This window comes from Eublepharis macularius, chromosome 15, assembly GCF_028583425.1.
Source record: "Eublepharis macularius isolate TG4126 chromosome 15, MPM_Emac_v1.0, whole genome shotgun sequence".
Classification (NCBI taxonomy): domain Eukaryota; kingdom Metazoa; phylum Chordata; class Lepidosauria; order Squamata; family Eublepharidae; genus Eublepharis; species Eublepharis macularius.
In genome coordinates this window covers 57,634,301-57,654,359 of record NC_072804.1, presented here as the reverse complement: position 1 = coordinate 57,654,359, position 20,059 = coordinate 57,634,301, and the positions used below count along the sequence as shown (strand labels likewise).

The 20,059-nt window shown below is 56.7% G+C and overlaps 3 protein-coding genes across 3 annotated transcripts; 1 reads left to right on the top strand and 2 right to left on the bottom strand.

The window, feature by feature from the left end:
* Positions 1–817: 817 nt before the first annotated feature.
* ACP7 (acid phosphatase 7, tartrate resistant (putative)) lies at positions 818–10,754 on the bottom strand. The gene is made up of 14 exons (XM_054999956.1): positions 10,676–10,754; positions 8,918–9,131; positions 7,576–7,776; positions 6,764–6,946; positions 6,562–6,587; positions 5,586–5,683; positions 5,342–5,404; positions 4,303–4,417; positions 4,090–4,203; positions 3,717–3,774; positions 3,097–3,164; positions 2,630–2,701; positions 2,249–2,386; positions 818–1,930 (listed from the first exon to the last, which is right to left on the bottom strand). The coding sequence occupies exons 2-14, from the start codon at positions 9,024–9,026 to the stop codon at positions 1,865–1,867; spliced, it is 1,311 nt and encodes a 436-aa protein (XP_054855931.1). The 5' UTR covers positions 9,027–9,131; positions 10,676–10,754; the 3' UTR covers positions 818–1,864.
* Positions 9,096–11,608, bottom strand: LOC129343009 (translation initiation factor IF-2-like). The gene is made up of 2 exons (XM_054998969.1): positions 10,676–11,608; positions 9,096–9,131 (listed from the first exon to the last, which is right to left on the bottom strand). The coding sequence occupies exons 1-2, from the start codon at positions 11,606–11,608 to the stop codon at positions 9,096–9,098; spliced, it is 969 nt and encodes a 322-aa protein (XP_054854944.1).
* LOC129343407 (kelch-like protein 18) lies at positions 11,549–18,270 on the top strand. The gene is made up of 4 exons (XM_054999591.1): positions 11,549–12,073; positions 15,868–15,946; positions 16,158–16,385; positions 16,506–18,270. Exons 1-4 carry the CDS (start codon positions 12,028–12,030, stop codon positions 17,995–17,997), a joined length of 1,845 nt encoding a protein of 614 aa, XP_054855566.1. The 5' UTR covers positions 11,549–12,027; the 3' UTR covers positions 17,998–18,270.
* The last annotated feature ends 1,789 nt before the right edge of the window (positions 18,271–20,059 follow it).

Here is a 20,059-nt window from a genome sequence, read left to right as displayed (position 1 = left end):
TCACAAAATTTTAAATATTGCAAAATGTGTACCAGGGTGTCAAGGGGCCTGAAGGAAAATTCCCTGCCCCCTTAATGGAGGCTGAAGGTCATGAAAAGGGCAGTAGAAGCTTTTCACCGCCTACAGGTAAATCCCATCCCCTGGTCAACATCCCATCAATATTATTTTAATCTCTTTATAAATTTTTTGAAAATTTATAGTGCCTCTCTACCCCCTGCTTATCTATCAGTTGTTCTGTACCGCCTTTTCTCCAAGAAGCTCAGAGCCGCGTGCGCAGTTCTCCCTCGTTTCATTCTTGCAGCAACCCCACAGGGTCAGCTGGACCGAGAGAGAACCGGGCCCCTGAACCCCAGGGACAGGCTGCAGGCGCGCCTCGGGGGTTCCACTCCCACACCACACCGGCTCTTGCTAGCCGTACCTTCAAAAGACCAAGGTATACAAGACAAGGGCATTGGCCCTTTAAGGCTAGATGGCTGCTGTGGAATAAAAACGATGAGTCATGCTAACAATGACTGGGGAGGGGGGGGGTCATTCAGGGGTAGTTTAGAAGCAGGTGATGGGGTAGCAACTCCCCAGTCACCTCTTCTTAGGGGCAGGGTAATGGGTTCTTACAACCCCTCCCCTCCCCTCCATACTGGTGGCAGAACAGTGGGATGATAATTGCCCCTCCTCAAACCTGGGGAGAGGCCAGAGAAAAATGGCCTCTCGAGACACACCCTGCCGGCCGGCTTTTCCAGGCCCCTTTGTGGTAGCAAGTCACCTATTTACCCCCAAATAAGGGAGAAAACCCCCGTAAATGAACTTTTACTCCAGTAACTTCCTGAGGATAAGAAGTTTTAATTGTTTTCATTCAGTGCTACAAGAAGACCCGTCCCAATTCTAAAAGCCTGAGATCTCACAGTGTTCCCATTTTGCCATTTCCTAGTCCTGAGTTCCACCTGCAAGCGCACGAGGAAGACATTTGCATGGGCTAAAGGCTGGAATCTAATACTGGACTCGGTTTTAATGCTGCTAAAAAAGATGAGAATTTAGAAAGATCAAGAACTTCACACTTGTGTGGGGCAGCCAGTGTCCAAAGTGCTTCACATGTCATAGTGATCTGTCCAACTGCCCTATAAGGTAGGCCAGAACTATCCCCTTATTGCTGATGAGGGACTAAGGGTCAGAGCGAGTGGCTTGCTAAAGACCACCCAGGGAACTGGTGAGATCGAACTGGGGGCTTCCCAGATGACAGTTCATTTCCTTAGCCACCAATGTGAAAGAGAGAAAAGGGGGAGCTGTTCCATGTTGCAGAAAAGACTAATCCACAGACGCCAAAAATATGCTCCGGGGGCCAACAAGGCTCCGGCGTCAAAGCCAATGCCTCCTTGCAAAGTCCAACAGAGGTCCGTTCTGGGAATGTGACAGCCTGCCCTGCTCCGGGGACTAGCAGTCCACTTTCCTCAGCACACGTGTCAGCTGCTCTTTTGTGGCTTCAGGCTTCTTTGGAGATTCTTCACCCCAGGAGGCCTAGAGGAAATTCTCACGTGCCGGGACAGAGATCACCCTTTGGATTCCCAACTGGGTCCTAGAAGACAGGGACCCTTCCTGGCTGTGCTCGGACCCCTGGCTGGCCATTTGAGCAGGCCAGGCACTAGGAGGGCTGCCTCCTACCTTGACGGTTTCCCAAAAAACTGATTGGCAAGCGGATCTTCTCAGCCTTCTTGTCCTGGGAGAGGAAATCCACCGAATACATGGGTTTCTCTGCACAGTTACAAGGGAGGAGGAACACGAGGAGAGAGAGGCTGGCAGCCTTGGTGCTTCTTCGGCTCAAGTCATCCGAGCAGTCTGGACTAGGAAAAGGGTGGGACCTCCCTGGGCAGGGCTACTGCCATGCTTTGGCGCCAGGCCGCTGCTTGATCAGCCAAATCCCATCCACAACCTTCCCCTTCTGAAAGGCAAACAGAGAAGGGGGTTTAAGGCTCCTTCTGGATAAGCCACAAGCTCTGCCTGAAGCCCCCGATATGGTCAGGCAGACGATTCAGGTACGGGACCTTTCTGGCAGTCCAGAATCAGGATCTTTGAGCGGTCTTTGGAAGAAATCCCTGGGGCTGGTCAGACCCGGTAGTTCCCACAACCAAATTCTGCAGGGAGGGGTGGATTGGGAAGCTGCCAGGGCTGTCACAGAAGCAGACCCCCCGGAAGCCAAGTCGAGCCCGGCAGGAAAGCTGCAAAGCCCTGCATTGCCATTAGCAGAACCGACTCCCACCTGGTCATCCGACACTTGCTCCAGCCAGAGGTGGGTCTGATTGAAGATCTGCATGCGGGTGTATCCGTAATCCTCAATCCGCACAGCGCTCCATTCCCGTGGCTCAGGGACAAAGGGGTCCAGCTGTTCTTGACAACCCTGGGGGGTGCAGGGGGGAATTCAGAGGCCTGTCCACCTCCTGAGAGTTTCCTAAAGGACTGGGCAGCTGGTAGCCCACAGGTACAAACATCCCTCCACACCACTCAATTGCCTCTTCTCACTTGGGAACAGAGGCGAGGGGGCCTCCTGTGTGTGGAGGCCAGCTGCAGTGAGGAAGAGGCGAGAGGGGAAGGAGGCTTTGTGCCCAACGAGGCCCACCCACCCCTAACATCTCTCACTTACAGCTGACCCGGTGATAACATGCACAGGGGCGCCAGGGTTTGTATACGGAGCCTTGGTGCTGCCATTGTAAACCTGGATGGGGAAGGAAGGAGGAGGTCTCTTGAGGGGAGGATTACAGGCAGGAATCCCCCCAAGGGCCAAAGGGCCCCGAGGGGAGGCAATGGAGGACCCGCCCAGCCATCATCACCCAATGCCTGAAGGCTGAACAGAGCCCTGCGGATCAGGTCCATTTGCTCACTTTAATCACCTTGCAGGAACTGGAAAGGGCAACTGCGTGCACACACGCACACACCGTTCTCACTGCCCCTGCAAATTCCACACATTCCAAGATCATGACTGATGGAGGAAGACCCTGCAAAGCCCTTGACAAGTGGGCTGCGCATGCGCACGCACGCACACAAACAAAACACAAGCTTTTGGACGTTCTCCTTTGGAAGCTCCAGCTGTTTCCTCAGGCCAGGACTCACCTTGTAGTTGTAGAGAGGCCAGAGCCGCTCGTAGGAGTGTTCGTGGGCCCACAACTCCAGGTCAACACCTAGCAAGAAAAGATGGCAGGGAGGAGGGAGGAGGAGGAGGTGAGGATGGCTGCTGACTGCAGCAGTTCAGCCTCAGTGAAGGAGCTGCCGGGGCAAAGAAATCCAGGCGACCCCTCTCGGGGTAGCTTCAGGGTTTGTCGCGAGACAGCAAAGATCCAAACCTTCTGCCCTGCAAAAGTGTCTGCAAGCACCTCCCACGAGGCCAAGCAGCAGCCTACAAGGGGCTGCATCTAGTCCCCGGGCCAGCAGCAGCTGTCCCTTGTACTCCATCTTCCCTGCTGAACCAGGTCACGTCCAATTCCATCCGTGGCAGGCCCTTGGAAAGTCTCAAGCCAGGCAAAAAGGGGATGCCCCCGCGTTGTCTGTCCCCAGCATACGGTATTCAGAGGGAGACTGCTGTATGCATGGTGGTTCCATTTAGCTGCCCCCACAGAGATGTCTCCTCCACAAATTCTATTCATGCCAGCTAAGCTAGAGACCATCAGCCTGCTTTGGAAGCAGCAAAATCCTTCACTTCATTACAGAGGCCTGCTACAGCAGCACAAACATACCGTATTTATAGAACAAGTCTTCCAGGCCATATCGGTGTGGGTCAAGCCCTTGACGAACCTAGAAGGGGGAGGCAGAACACCACAATTCTTGGCAGCTGCATTTCCCTCCTCTCCTTCCCTCCCTCCCTGAAGGCTGTATCACTACTCCACAACTGCACATTGTGGGATGGGACAAGAATCCCACTTTCCAAAACTTGAACGTATGTTCCTCTTGTCATGGTTCCGCCCTCTATCTGCCCAACCAAACTGAGAAGGAACAGACTACATCAAACATTAAAGCGGCTTGTTCGGCACAGGTGAGTCTGCAAATGAAGGCAGAACCCGGCTCTTCGGAGGGAGGCCTCGAGGCAGCCCTGCCTGTCCCCTCACTCACAACGCTCTCATGCTGGGTGCAATCGTCGTGGTCGTTGTTGGAACAGTACATGGGTCGGTGCCCCATGGTGATGATCCAGGGGCGTTCCTTGCGCCTTTCTGGGGTGTTTGCCACCTGCCGCAAGGAGGAAAGGGAGTTAGCAAGCGGACGAGGCAGCCCCTTCCCTCTGGAAACCGCCCCTACCAACTCTCACACTCCAGGGCCACTCCTTACCTGCAGGTCCTTCACCAGCCACCGGAACTGCTCTGCAACAAGGTCCTGCCCATACTCCAAGAAGAAGTATACCTCAGTGGAAAAGGAGATGATGTGAGCAGGGCCGACGTCCCAGCTGGGAGGGAGGGAAGAGGAAGTCTGTGACTGCGGGGCAGAGACCGGGCAAGCAACAGGATGGGGAAATGAAGCACCCATGCAGGAAGCTAGACAGATGGCCACTCCAGAATCCAACAGGCTGCCCATCCACCCTTTAGGCTCCCCCCAATCTGATTTTAAAACCAGTCAATCAGGTGCTGGGCTTATCTCCTCCACACCACAAGGACTGAGCCCACAGAACCTCATCCTCCTTGTTCTAGGAGTCTCTCTACACGGGACACTTTGGCATGTGTTCTTTGAGTGTAGGGAGATGCAACATTAGCCGGGAAGCATAGTTTAAAAATACAGAGCCTTCAGAGATCGCTCCTCAGAGGGTTTGTAAATTTCATCTTCATTCCCAGAAGGCTCTGTCAGTTTCACCTCTCCAGTCTAAAACTGTGTGGGATGGCAACCAGAGGGTAGTGAGGAATGGAAATGGGCTGTAGCTGCCTTCCAGAGCTGGGCTTGGACATGGAGAGGCTATAACGGGTAGATGTTTCCCTTCTGGCATTTCACAGCCCCTTCACACAGCTCCCGTGTATAGAAAAGCCTTTGCCCTGCTGACAGCTGTGTCTTTTTAAACTACCCTTCCTGGATAACGTTGCATCTCTGGACACGTGTTCTTCACAGGTCAGATGTCTCATGTAGAGAGATTCTAGCCCAGCTGCTTGACCAATTTACATCAACACAGCGTCAAGAAGCCTGTGAAGTAAAGGGACTGGCCAAGATTGGTTAGGGGCCTATGCCGTGGCCTGATAGACAGAAGCATGCTTTAAAACAGACAAGCACTTGTGAATGCAGCTGGCTGTTGTAGCACTCCTTCCACAAGGCATTTTGGAAGCAAAGTCATAGCAGCTCAAAGGGTCTTCTGCCAAGGCCATGTGTGGCTCAGGAGGATGCTCACCTGTACCAGAGGCTCTCGGTGCCACCAGGCATGCTGAAGCGGGCGCGGTAGTTGGAAAAGTTGCTGGAAGAGAAGGGGATCAGGGACAAGTGGGTGGGTGGATGGAGGAAGCACCAAGTCCCTTCTCTCTGACCGAGCTTGGGCGCCCTTCCTCACATGCCCCCAGCTGGGTGAGCTCAGCCATGAGGGAGAAGGAATGACACAGGAGGGACTCGGTCCGCTTGCAGCTCGCATCACAACTCACTATTTCTGCTCGTGGTTCCCTGGGCAGGTCATGTATGGCACCAGCGCAGCAACAGGCTCAATTTTCCTCAGGAAGGAGTCTCCGACACGAGCGTTATCCTGCAAGGAATCCGTAGCGACAGTCTTGCGGGGAGGGGAGGGGAGGGGAGGGGGGCTCCTCCTGATCACATAAAGGCAGGGCTGACCCCCTGCCACGCTTGTGTGGGAGCACCGCAAAGAGGCAGGTTGCCAGATGGCAGGCGTCAGAGCTGTGACCACCCTGAAACATTTCTCCTTTAATTTTTTTTTAAGGAGCAGGCTGGTAACCCTCCAGGTTACAAAGATACGCTGGAGAACACAGGTAGCCAGTGCCTGCTGAAATCTCAAATTCAGGCTGGGGAGAGTGGGACAGAATTGAAGAAGAGGCGACTCCAGTATCTGCCGCCTCTCCGGGGAACAGCCTGAAGGGGCTCACAAAAAAAAAAAGGAAAGATGCCTGAAGAAGGGAGCTCGGACTCTCGAGTGCTTCCACTCTGCAAACCTTTTTGGCCTCTAAGGTGCCACTGGACTGAAGCCCGCATTAAAAACAAATACAGCTAAATCACAAAACAAAAATATACAATGAGAACAGTCAGAAAAAGAACCCTCAACCACCTACAGCGTTATCTCTAGGACTGGCCTTGGGCTGCTAACCGCCTGGGAAAACCGCTGAACCAGAAGGGACACTTCAGCTAGAAGCGTTTCTTCCGCAAAAGCCAAGACAGAAGAGCAGAACTTGCAGAAGGAATCTTGCAAAGCTGTTCCCTCTTTTCCCGGCCTGAGAGAACCAAACAGACGTGCCAAAGAAGGACGGAATTCTCTCTCTCGCACTGCCTGGCTCATACCAAGCATGTGTTTTTATCTCATGCTCACACTGCCGCACAACACACCAACAGTGCTATCCTGTTGCATTTTTAAAAGCCCAGACCCCAAATATGGGGGAGGGGGACGCCTCTTACCGTGTGCAGGTCGTAGGCAAAATCCCCTGCCGAGAGAAAGAGGATCACAGTCAGACGTGAGAGGGGGAAATGGAAGGGGGAGGCATTTGAGTGCAAATATTTGCCCAAGGTATGAAGTGATGCCGACGTCCAAGGGGAAAGCTGCCCCAGCGCCATCATTCCCCAACCCCCTCCCAGGAAGGGAGCCCAGCTCCGACCATACCTACGTGCAAGATCACATCGTACAAGCCCATCTCAGTGTCACGCTGCAGACGAGGCAGGGACTGGGGGTTCACATTGCCCATATCCCCAAACACGGCAAAGCGGGGGCTCCAATCGCTGCCGTTCAGCAAGGCCTGGAAGAGGTAGGCCCTGCTCCAGCCTGTGGGGCTTCCACAGCGATAGGCTGCAAAGGAGGAGAGGAGAGCCGCTCAGGAGGTCCACGGCACCTTCGCCTGCAGCCATGCCAATGCCGTGCTTGGTGTCCTGGCCTTCCTCGCCCCCAAACCCAGCGTGCCTGAGCCATGGGGGCAGGAGGGGTGCTTCTCCCAGCGGCCCTAATCAGTGAGCAGCCTCAGGCCTGGCCCAAGGCACTCCAGACCCAGAACGGAGGCTGCTCCCCCCCGCCCCCCGGCTACCATGCCATCAGGCGGAAGGGAATTCTCCTCCCTCAATAGTGCTCCAAATCACCCAGCCCCGGGGGCTGCATGGATTTAAGGCACGCTTATTACTCCTTCCTGAAGGAGCTCACAGTGGCAGGTGGTCTTCCTGACAGTCCTCCAAACTTCCTGTCGTCACACCCAACAACCTGGGAGGGGGTCACACGGAAAGCAAAGGGCTGGCCACAGGTCCCCAGCACCACATGGGCTCCCTGAAGGGGCAGAATCCTTGCTTTTGCCACACCTCCTGGCAGGGCCAAGCCCACCTGCCCTTTGCAATGTACCTGCAGAGGCTGGCACAGTACCCAAATCAGCCTGGTCAGCCTTTCCCGTGCCCCCCAAGAGCTCCCCAGCGTCAGAACGTCCAGCCTCTTACCGTAACGCTGCCCTGGCAGGAGGCCACTCAAGGTGACCCTGTGGACAAACATGGTGCGGGCAAGCTTTCCCCCATCGACAAACTTCATGGCCTGTCCTCTGGCCGAGCGAGTGAAGGCTGCTCCCGGATCGGGACCAAACACCACGACAGAGTCCGCTTGGCCAAAAGTTGTCCAGGTAACCGTCATGGAGGTGGGGTCTCCTGTGGGGGGCATCAGTGGCTGAGGCAGACCCCACAAAGCGGCCTTACACCAACTCAGGCCCCTCGGTTATCCAGCTCTCAAGGGTCTCCTGAGAGGGACCAGCAGTGGCTCTCCAGGCAGAGGAAGGGCTTCTCTGCCACCCGAGACCCTGGAACTGGAGATCCCTGGGACTGAACCAGAGACCTTCAGCAGGCCAGCCAGCATGTCCTGCTCTCCTCAAGAATACAGTTATCAACATAGGAAGCCACCTAGTTCCAAGGGCCCACCCAGCCCCTTTATGGCCAGTTGGACTGACAGCAGCTCTCCAAGGTCTAAACTCTGCCCATCTTGAGCATCCGGCCAAACTGGAAAGGCAGCTTTCCCCAGTCCTCCAGGACTGAGCCTGGTGGGGCACTCTGCATGCCAACCACCTGCCCTACTCCAGAGCCAGGCCGCCTGCCCAGAAGCCAAGCTTCCTCATCTTCCCAAACTTCATGCCAGTCTCAGCCAGGGACAACTACTGCAGCTGTTCTAATAATCAAGTGCCCTTTGCACCCTGCTGTTCTTTGAGTTAATTTATTTGCTTCATTTATCATTCACCCTTCTCAATGTGATATAGAGCGGATTACTGGAATAGAAGGCAATGTAGTAAAAACATCATCATACACACAACAAATAATACAACAGAAAAAAACAGACATTAAAAACTACAACAAGGGAGCTTAGAACACCTTGGCCGTTTCCAGATGGCTTACCTTCTGCCGCTCCATGCCACAACGTCGCGCAAAACTCACGCGAGAAAACGCGGCATTTCGCAGGTACCTATTTCACGTTCGCCACAGCACAAGCCACGGCATTGCGGCATGGAGCGGAAGAAGGTAAGCCGTCTGGAAACGGCCCTTATGTGGATCCCCTGCAAGCCCGTGAATTGAACTAGGCTGAGAGGGGGCGCCTGGCCTAAGGCCACCCAGAGGAGAGTTTTATACCCAGGACTCCCCGTGTCCTTAGCTGAAGCTCAGCCTTAGGGTGTAACTAGAAAGACCTCCACCTCCCTTTGCTGTCCTCCTTGTCTCCGACTGTGGGCTCTCCAGGGCTGGCCTTTCTCACAGCTGCTCTGAAAGTGAGACCGGCGGAGGCTGGTCTGCGAATGAGGAAACTCACCTGGGTAGGACAGGTGCACCTGCTCAGGGCCGGTGCTGGCAGGCTCATCACATTGCAGCCAAGGAAGCCACAGGCAGAGAAAGCAGGCCAGTGCCTGCAGCCCCCGCATGGTCCCTCCCAGGCTGCTGGCAAGTGAGACTGAAGCAGGCAGGGGTCCAGTGGGCCACTCAGCAAAGTTTCAGGTAAGTGCTGCAACTAGCCAGGTCTGCAGCGGCTGGGAAAGGCAAAAGCAGAGAATATTTGGGGTAACACCAGAGAGCTCTGCACACTAAGGAGGACCAGAAGAGAGTGGGCGGGGCTTCTTGGGCGGCTGCTCTGCTGCTCTGTGCCAGAGCTGGCCCAGTAACACCCTCCTTCCCTTCTGCTGAGTCGCAGCCCTAAGCCCAGCTCCTGCCCCAACTATCCAGAAGTGCTAACAGCACGCAAGACTGCACCCGTCATCCCGCAGTCCTCCCATTCTGAAAAGATCTTTGACACTCAAGCGCCTACACCATAACCCTTCTCCACCGGAATGGTGTTGGAAGTGGACTCAGCACTGTCCCTTTCCTCAGGTTTCAGAGGGGGACAAACCAAAGAGTTAGAAAGACAGAGAGGTCGGGGCGTCCTGTCTCCTGCTCTGACTATCCCTTTGATATGTAGATTGCTACTCTCAGGACTTCCTCCTTGTGACACCCTCCTCCTCACTCTTCTCTAACTGGCCTTGTTCCAGGCACCATCTCTTTCCTTCTCCCCCCTCCATCTCGGAACCACGGAGGCAGGACTTGTCCTAGCATCCATAGTAGATAGGAATCTATTTCTCTTCTTTCCTATCAGAGAATAGAGTTCTTATAACAAAGAACTCTTATTTCTTTTCCAAATATAAGCAAGTGTATGCTTTGTGATTTTCTCTCCTGCACTCACACCAGCCAGCAGAACCAGCTGCCAACCACCTATGGCCACAGTCTCACTGCTAAAGGATAAACTCTGCTAAGGGCCCAAACATGGAACCATTTAACTAGATTTCTGGAGCCCACGTACGATTCATGTATTAAATGGGAAGGGCGGTGCCTGTGCCAAACCACAAGCTCAGGCCCAGCAGCTGGTACTGAAGATAGGCGGCAGCAGACAATCCCAGGCAGAGGCCCCGGCTGAGGCGCACCTCTGACATGCCCAGAGACGGAGCTGAAGCCCACAGGAGACCTTTGATCTCCCCCCACCCCGCTGAGGCTTACTGGGGGGGAGGGGGGCTCTCTATTAGGAAACCAGCAAGAGGGGTAACCCCCCCCCCCCACGGTCCCAACTGAAAGCCCCTCCCGTGTCTTTAGAGTGTCAGATACGACCGGCCGCCTCCTCCTCGTGTCGGGGGAATCAGAGGCAGCGCGGAGCCCCCCCGCCCCCCCCCCGCCGCCTTAAAAGGGATTTCGGGGCCAGAGGCCACTTCCTCGCATGCTCGGTCGTGCCCTTTCCCCAAGCGCGTGACTGGCGAGCCCGGAGCCGCCGCGGCCCGCCGCCCACTTCCTTTACTGCCGCTTCCACGGAGGCTTGACTGCGGGCGGGGGCGGGAGGGGGGCGCCGGCCCTTCGGAGGGGAGGGGGGAAGCCGGCGCGCGAGTCCCTCCCCCAGGCCAAGAGGAGCCCGAGGGAGGCGACGGGAGGAGCCCCCGCCCCGCGCACAAGCGCCGCCCGCGCGAAAGGACAGCCGGCCGTAATCCGCCCCCCGCCCGCGCGCCCAGGAACGGCGGGCCCGAGCATGTGCAGAGCGCCCCGAGCCCCGTCTGACCTGCCCTGCCTTGCCCTTCCGCGGCTCCTCCGCCCCTCGGGAACCCGGGCGCCGGGGCGGGCTCCAGAGGGCTCGGGGCGGGCCGGCCGCGCCTCTCCGCCCCTTCCGCGGCAGCCGGCCGGGCCCTGGCAGAGGCCGGCTGCGCAGCTCCGGCGGCCCGGGAAAGGCGGCAGGCTGCCGCTCGGAGCCCTGCCCGCCTCTGCCCAGGAACTCGGCGGCTCGTCTGCTCTGCCAGGCATCGGAAAGCGGGCCGCACTGCACGTGTGCATGCAAAGACACGCGTCGCCTTGCCTGCCTCGCGGAGACCCCGCCGGCTCCTGCCCGGGCAAACGCTCGGGTGCTTGAGGAGGGGCGCTCCGAGGCCGGGAAGCGCGCCTGGAGGTCTCGACGGTGCCGCGGCCCGGAGCCTGCAGGTCTGTTCGCCCGGCCGTGCCCCGCCCCCATCCCGGAGCGCAGGTGGTCGTCTGCCCGGGCCGGCGGGCTCCGGCGCTGCTCCGCTCCCGCCTGGAACCGTGGAAGCGGCTGGCCGGGCGGCAGAGAGCGAGTCCGTCCGGCCCGTTCCCCGGGTTGTCCCTTTATGGGCCGGGAGAGCCCAGCGGGACCCTCCACCGGCCGCCCCGCCTCTGGGAGGGCCAGGCGAAGCCCCTTCCAGTTGGGCGCCTGGCTGCTTTTGCGGCAGCCAACCCTCCTGAAGAAGTGCGCTTGGAGCTGCCCCTCGCGGGCCGGGTGGGCGTCCTGCAGCCCTTCGGGAGGAACCTCATCAAGAACCCCGGGCGGGGGGGGGGGGAAGGCGAGTCGGAAGGGGGCTTGCAGGGGGGGGGAGCAGCATGTGGAGCGCAGAGTCCCTCTCTCCTCCGCTGAAGAGATGGCGGGGCTGGCCAGTCCTGCCTGGAAGGCGAGCCCTGGGCTCTGGGGATGCTTCCGCTTAATCATGGACTGGGGGTGTGTGAGGTGAAAGAAGGAAAGCGGGAATCGTGGCCTTCTGGACCTGCCCTGTGTCCATGTCTCCTCTGTTGCATTCACAGAACAGGTTCAACACTGGCAAGTCTGGCATGGGGGTGGCACATGCTGGGGGGGGGCAAGTGAGTTTCTTTCCTGATTGTGGGGAGTTGGGCCGGGTACTCTTCCCCTTCCTGTTACCCCCATTCATTGGAAAGCCAGATTTGTCACCCCACACAGGAGTGGACTGTCCCATTCCAGCAGGCGCCGTGTCCTGTGGCCCTCAAGTGCTGCTCCACTCCCAGCTCTGGGGGGTCTCTGGAGTCCCTGTGACGGAGGGAGAGGGTGTGCGGCTCCAAGCTTAGGCCTGCTCCACCGCTTGGCCGGCGAGCTCCCTGGCAAGGGGAGTCTGCATGCTTCAGGGAAAGGAACTGGCTCAACTCTTCCCTTCCACACCAGGTAGGAGCCCCCCAGGACAGAAAGGGGGCAACTTAACCTTCAGTCAGTGCCCGAACAAAGAATTCTGTGCTTAGCCGAACTTGGGGGGCGGCGGCGGGTGGGGGGGCTCAAGCCTTCTTCTGCCAGATGCCTTAAGCTGAACATCAGCAAGACCCGGGAAGGAGAAAGAAAGGGACCCTGCTCGTTTAGGACACTGCTGTGTTCCAACTCCAACGGCAGGCCAAAGCGTCATGGCAACCATTGTGCTGGCAGCAGGCCCTTGGGGCCAGGGGCCCCATGGCTGCAAGCTGTCTTGAAAGGCCCTGAGAGGAGGACCAGCGGCTGAGGGTCAGCGTGCCCCTGGTCTGTGGGAAAGCGCCCAGCTAGGCACCCACAGCGGGCAGCGCCCAGGGCTTTGATGTCCGGGCGGCAGTGCCATGGACCCGCCTGGCTGCCCAGAAATTGGACAGAAGAACGAGGAGCCAGGGCCTTCAGTGTCTCTGAAGTCCTGTTTCAGCCAGGGTGAATTTGCTGCTCGCCTTAGCCAACAAAAGCCAACTCTCTCACTGCCTTCAGGGTCCGGCAGAGCACCTCCTGTTGTTCTCGTCCCAGGAACTTTATAGTTGGGCTCAGTCCCTGACCCTGCCTCTGGTGCTGGAACCTGTGCAGACTCATTCCCTTTGAGGGGCAGGCACCTGGGTTGGTCAAGCCGGTGCTGGTGTTGGCTGCCCTTCAGATGCCTCTGTCCGGTGGCCCTTCCCCCCTCCCAGTGCTTCCAGCCACTTCCAGTTTCTTTATGTTTTTTAAGGTCTAGCGCAGTATGCAGTGCTCTACGGGTTTTGCAGGCACTACACAATTTCTTGTCAAAGGGAATGATGAGACAAGTGTGACGCAGTGCTACAGGAGGGCGTTGAAGGGGGTTGGCAGATGTCATCTTGAAATCTCTCTTTAACTTTTGAAAAATGGTGATCAGAGGAGGTAGTGGTGGATTACAGAATCCCAGAGTTGGAAGGGGCCATACAGACCTTCTAGTCCAACCCCCTGCCCAGTGCAGGATCAGCCTAAAGCATCTCTGACCAAGATTCATCCAGCCTCTTCTTGAAAACTGCCAGTGAAGGGGAGCTCACCACCTCCCAAGGCAGCTGATTCCACCTTTGAGCTGCTCTGACCGTGAAAAAGTTTTTCCTAATATCCAGCCGGTACCTTTCTGCATGTAATTTAAGCTGTTGCTTCGAGTCCTATCCTCTGCTGCCCAGGGCCGGTGCCAGGGTTTCTGGCGCCTGAAGCCGGGGGCAGCTTCAGATCTGCTCTTGTCCCCTCGTGCGCGCATGCGCGCACCTGAACTGTGGGGCAGCTGGGCGGGAGGGTTGCCCACTCAGACTGTCCCGTGCTGTTGCCACTGGCATGTGCTCCCGGCTAGGCACAACGGATGGCTGGGGAGGCGTGCGTGCGTCCTCCCAGCCCTCCTGCTCCATTGCTCCACGCACCACCCTGGATGCCTGCTGCACCTGGCCCGTGCTGCTTCTCCCAGCCAGGGGCGCATGCTGGTGGCAGCGGCAGCGTGGGAGGGCTGGGAGGCTGCAGTAGCTGTGTGGCAGGCGGCAGGGGTGGGGCGGGGATGGCTTCCCATCCCTCCTGCTCAGCCACCTGTGCACTGCTGCCACCAGCTCCGCAGCGTGTTCCCTGGCCCCTGGCACCCCCTCCAGCGCATCAGCACTGGAGATGGTTGCCAGACCTGCCTCAATGGAGGCGCCGGCCTAGCTCCTTGCCCTCCTCCAAATGACAGCCTTTCAAATATTTAAAGAGAGCAATCATGTCCCCCCTCAACCTCTTCTTCTCCAAAGTAAACATGCCCAAGGCCCTCAGCCTTTCCTCGTAGGGCTCAGTCTCCAGACCCCCCCTGATCATTCTCGTCGCTCTCCTCTGCACCCTCTCGATTTTGTCCACATCCTTTTTGAAGTGAGGCCTCCAGAACTGCACACAGTACTCCAGGTGCGTCCTGACCAAGGCAGTATAGAGAGGGACTCTGACCTCCTGCGATTTCGATGCAATGGCCCTTTTGATACAACCCAAGACTGAGTTTGCCTTTTTTGCCACCACATTGTCAGGCTATGGATGACAGGATACAGCAGCCCAGCTTTTTTGGGAATGTCATGTTAGATCAATCTGATCTCTTCTTTTGGTAGTTAGTAGTTTGGTGCGTTAGGGGAATGCTATGAATGTGGTCTGTCTGGACTTTAATAAAAATTATTACATGGCGCTCCATGTTGGTCTGGTTGAAAAGGCCAGGCTGGTAAATTGTACCCACAGGATGATCGTTCGTGGGAGGTGACAGGTGGGGCGCCTCAGGTTTCTGTTCTGGGCCCAGTGCTGTTTAACATCTTTATAAATGACTTAGATGCGTGAGAACAGAATGTGCTCATCAAGTTTGTAGCCGATACTAACCTGGATGGGGTAGTTAACACTTTGGGGTCAGAAATAGAATGCAGCTGGACTTGGACAGGGTGGAAGATTGGGTGCAGACAAATAAAATGAAGTTTAATAGACACCAAGTCTAAAGTGTTGCACTTGGGTAATAAAAAACAGTTGTGTAAATACCGAATGGTGAAACCTGGCTGGGCAGTGGTGGTGGAGAGTGCCGTCAAGTCATAGCTGACTTATGGTGACCCCTGTTGGCGGCTGGGCAGCACCACCTCTGAAAATGATTTGATGGTTCTAGTAGACCATAAGCTTAATATGAGCCTGTAGTGTGATGCAGCGGTAAAAAAGGCAAATGTGATTTGAGGCTGCATTAGTAGAAGTGCAGTGTCGAGGTTATGCAAGGTACTGGTGCCACTGTGTGCTGCCTTGGTCAGGCCTCACCTGGAGCATTGTGTTAAATTCTGGCATCACAATTTAAGATGGATGTCGACAAGCTGGAACACGTCCAGAATAGGGCAATGAAGCTGGTGAGGGATTCGGAGACCACGTCCTATGGGGAGAGGCTGAAGGAGTTGGGGATCTCGTGCACGGCACCATGATTGCCACTTTCCAATACCTAGAGGGTTGCCATGCAGAGGATGGGGTGGATTTGCTCTCAGTTGTGTTGGATGACAGCTCCTGGACTGATGGATGTAAATGACAGCAAAGAAGGTTCCAGTTAAATCTGAGGAAGGATTCCCTAACCGTCTGATATGTTTGACACTAGAAGAGTCTCCCTTGTGAGGTGGCGGAGGTTTCTGAACATGAATTGGATGCCTGTTTGCTGGGGATATTCTAGTGGTAGTTCCTGCCAGATGACCCGGGTGGCCCCTTCTGACTCCGAGAACGAATTGGCTACGGGGCAAGGTTCAAATCCTGTCCCGTGCCTGCCGGCCGTGGAACTGCGTGGCCCAGAGCCCCCAGCTGGCCAGGAAGGCAGGGGGCAGAATCCAGGCCAGGAGTGCTGGGGCAGTGGGCGCCGCACAAGAGTGCTTGGCCCCCACCGGAGGGGGGGGGATGCGAGGGGTCTGACGACTGCCTCCTCCTCCTCCTCACAACAAGGCTCTGGGCCACGTGGCATGACCATGCTTGTCTGGGGCCAGTCATTCTCTCTCTCGGCTTGGCCTACCTCACAGGGTTGCTAAATGGGTAAAGTGAGCAGGGCGGTGGGGAGAACTGTGTGTATCACCCTGAGGTCTTAAAGGAAGGACAGATACAGACGTGTGACCTGCACAGTATCAGATGTTTAGCATATATTTAGGATCCAATACTGTGAAGCAGGACTTATCGCGGGAGAAAGGAGTTCCTCCTGAAAATGGTGCTTAGGAAATTCTCCCCTCCCCCTTCCCCTCCAGGTCTGAAGCGACTGCACCACGCTCAAGAACTCTGCAATGCCACCTTGGTGGCCGGAGAGAAGAGGTTTTCCTGCAACAGGTGAGTCTCTGTACCCACAGGGAGGCAGAAAGCACCCTTTCTAGCAGAGGGGGCCAAGAGGCAGGAAAATCCTCGGACACCGTGGTCTGCGGAATGGTTTGGCAGAAGCCTGGGGAGCCGGCCGGGGGAAGTGGCAGAGGGTGGACCGGGACGAAAACTGAGCAGGTGCCCCGCGGCTACCCAGTGCCTCCCTAACCATCTTTTCCTGCAGGGCGCTGCTTGCCTCCCTCAGCCCTTACTTCCACGCTGTGTTCACGAGTGGCTTCAAGGAGTCCCGGGACGGGGAAGTTCTCCTGCAGGGCGTGGACCCCTCCATCCTCCAGAGCCTGTTAACCTACCTCTACACGGGGGAGCTGGCCCCCAGCCCGGAGACTGCCGAAGACCTGTTCACAGCAGCCAGCCGCCTCCAGCTCCAGCCTGCACTAGAGCTCATCAACAGGTAGCGCGCAAGCAGGTGCTGCTCAGAGAGCCCTGGCAGGTGCGCCTGGCTTCACCTTCGCCCTCCCACCAGTCTCTCTCCAGTGATGTTCTTTTCTTCCATTGCGTTCTCCATTGGCAGATACTTAAAGGAGAGGCTCTCCGTGGAGAACTGTCTTCGCCTTTATATGCTAGCTCACGACCACAACAGTGCCACGCTGCTGCATGCCACGTTACGCTACTTAAGCCTCCACTTTGACTCCCTCTTGGAACACAAGGATTTCCCCTGCCTCGACCTGGGTGCCCTGAGCAGTATCCTCTCATCAGACCGCCTAGCTGTGGCCTCTGAAATGGATGTCTACCGGGCCCTGAGGTGCTGGGTGATGGCAGAACCGGCAGAGCGCTTGCCCGCGCTTAGAGTGCTGCTGCAAGACTTGCGTTTCCCACTCCTGACGCCTGCAGAGGCAGCGGAAGTCCTGGCGGAAGTAGTGACCTTTGACCCTCAACTGGAATTGCAATGGGAAGACGTAGACGGGGCTGGAAGGTTGCAGGCAAGTGGGGGGCTCCGGCAGGGCATGTACCAGGAAAGGATTGTGTGCATTAAAGTGCCGCGCTTGAGGGACATCATTTCAGGAAACGGCGATATGGACTGTTATATGGAGTGCATGGATCCGGGCACAGGGATGCGGGCAACGCTGCCTCCTTTAGAACTAGTGGCTCTCCCTGGCTGCACGACTCTGGGGCACAAGCTCTATCTTTCCGGAGGAAAATTCTCCGACGGTTCCTACTCCCGGGCGTTGCATGAGTACGACGCCCTGGCCGACCGCTGGACGCCGCTCCCTGCTATGTCAACGGCCCGCTCAGTTCACATGCTCCTGACTTGCAAGCGGAAGCTTTTTGCCCTGAGTGGCTGGAATGAATCCGGTCCACTTGCCTCCGCGGAGAGCTTCGACACAGCACAGCAGACGTGGTCGCCCATGGCCAGCTTGCCCCTCATCCTGCGCTTCTCTGCCCCCGCCCCATTCAGAAACAAGCTGTATCTGATCGGAGGGGATGCAGACTCTGAGGAGGTGGCCTATCAGGGCATCCTCGTCTACGACATCCCCTCGGACACCTGGACGCAGGTGCCCCTGGAATTCAGTCTCTATGGGGCAGCGGCTCTCGCCATGGATGCCGGGGTCTGTGTCATTGGGGGGTTCTTCTCAGGAAAGGTCCTGCACCCCTATCCAAACAGGAGGTTCAGCCAGCTTCTCCCGTGCACCCAACAATGTTTTCTCATGCAGGAGGCTGGAGTGGTGAGCAAGGGCATCACAGTCCCTCCGCTGCCCTTGCCGCTTGCCTTTGCTGGCGCCACTCACTGGCAGGGGACGGTCTATGTGATAGGAGGGGTGTGTGCCTCCAGAACGCACGACGCAATTTACCACTGGAAGCCTGGGGAAGAGGCCTGGACTCAGTACCCGGAGAACCTCACGGGCCCCGGCGGAATCCTGCGGAGGGTGCTGAAGTGCGTGACCTTGAAAGTTGCGGGGCCGGAGCTGAAGGCTCTCCTACAAGAGACCTCGGCAAGCCGGGTGGCTGTTGGGCTCTCGGATCAGGGCGGGGACGGACCGGGGCCGCTGCCCCCCTCCCCTTGACCCCTGTTGGACACTGAACACCCAGGCCTGGGGAAGCCGGCCAGACTCTTCTCACTCATTAAAAGCCTGTGGCTTCTGTCCCTCAAACCAGCCTCCTCCTAATTTTCCTGCAGGACAGAGGAGCCTGCCTCCGTCCACACAGCTGAGCATTCAGCTGGGAAGCAGCTCTTCAGGCAGCACCTCCTGGGGCAGCCGCCCAGGCGGGGCTCACGTATGGTACCAGGTGGTGGGGGGGGCGCGGGATGGTGCCTTCTGTGGGGGCCGGGGGGCCTTGTCCTGAGCTCCAAGCCCGTTACAGGAAAGGCTGTTCATGTCATTTTGGAAATAAAATAGAAACTTTTCTTTCATCTCTCATGAGACCATATGCGTGGACTGGGATGTCTGGGGGTGGTGGGGGCCACGTGGCAAGTTTGTGCAGGGAAATCATGGGGGAAGATAGCTAAGATCAAGGGCGGCCTGGCATACCCCTAGTTTGAGAACAGAATAGAGGGGTCAAGTAGCAACCTAAAAATATATACCAGGAAGTATTTATCATAGATGTGCACAAGATGTGCATATATATATATGTGCACACATATATATATGTGTGTGTGTGTGTGTGTGTGTATGTGTATATGTGTGTGTGTGTGTGTGTGTGTGTGTATAATAAATACACCAAATGTCCAGAGGTGTTTTAATCAGTGTTTGTGTGTGTGAGAGAGAGACAGAGTATGTGAGCGAGCGAGTGGGTGGGTGACCGAAAGCCTGAGGACAGTATCGGCCTCGTGTGTCACGGCAGCGATCAAAGGCCACTTCTGCCCGAGGGAGCATTAGGAAAAGGGTTAAAAACAAGACAGTCAGTAGTAGTGTAGTGCCCTCCTGTGGATCTGTGGTGCAGCTGCATTTAGAATACTGTGTACAGTTCTGATCGCGGCATCTCCAAATGGGTATTCTGGTACGGGGAGAGAGGCAGAAAAGGCCACTGAGCAGGGAAGAGCGGGGGGGGGGGTTGCGGGGGGGGTCTTCTCCCTCACAGTTTCCCCGGCTGAACCTGGCGCATTGGGCAGGCTCCTCCCCTGTTCTTAACCGTGGTGTGTTAGAGGGCGTAAGGAGCGTCGTGCCGTAGGTCCAGCCTTTGCCACTGGATGCTGCAACATGCCCGACACGCGGGTGTGAAAGCTGAAGCACGAACAGGCCACACCCCAGTACAGAAGCAACTTACGGAATTCATTGCCACTGGAGGCTCCAACAGGCAGCCGGGCCCAGCAATGGCTGATGGGCATGGAGCACAAAGGGAGCCCAGGAACAGGCCGCCAGCCTCTGAAGCCCCGCGCTGGGAGGCATCAGTGTCAGGGGAGGGCCTTGGCGACTGGCTGGCCGCTGCGTGGAGCTGGCTGGCAACGGGCTGTCGCTCTGATCCGGAAGGACTCTGGTGACATTCTTCCGTTGGCTTCAGCAGCTCTCTGTGGCTCTGGAAAATTCATGGAGCAGGTCAGCCTGTCATTCGCGGCGGCCAGGAAGGCAGGCCCTGTGCCCAGAACAGGGGAAGCACCACAGAGACTGGCACATCTATTTCCATGCACCAGAGCCACACAAACCAACTGGCCCCTGCGTGGGTAAGAAAAGCCACACCACGAGGCCACTCACAGACATGGCCAGGCCTTGACCTACTCAGGACATGGGGTATTGAGAGTCGGGGGGTATCTACTGATGACACTGGTATCCCAGCCTGCCTCTGAGAAATTTGAAGCCATCCATATATTTTTATTCTCACAACAACGCTGCAGAGTCTGCTGCCTCACTCCCAGGCCACCTTCTATCAGTACCTACAAACAGCTGCAATGGCAGGACCAGCCCCTGATGTTTGGAAGCCCTTATTGCACAACAGCCCTTATTGCACATTGTGGCAATGAGTCCCAAAGACTAAATATGGGCGGGAAATACTTTTGGCTTGGTTTGTTAAACTTCTATTCAGACAGCAGAAAGGACTGGTGTGTGAGGCTACCACACAGGCAAACTCAATTTTTTTTTAAAAAAATTCAGAGAATGATTTATAAGAGAAAGGGGGAGGGGTGATGTAGGA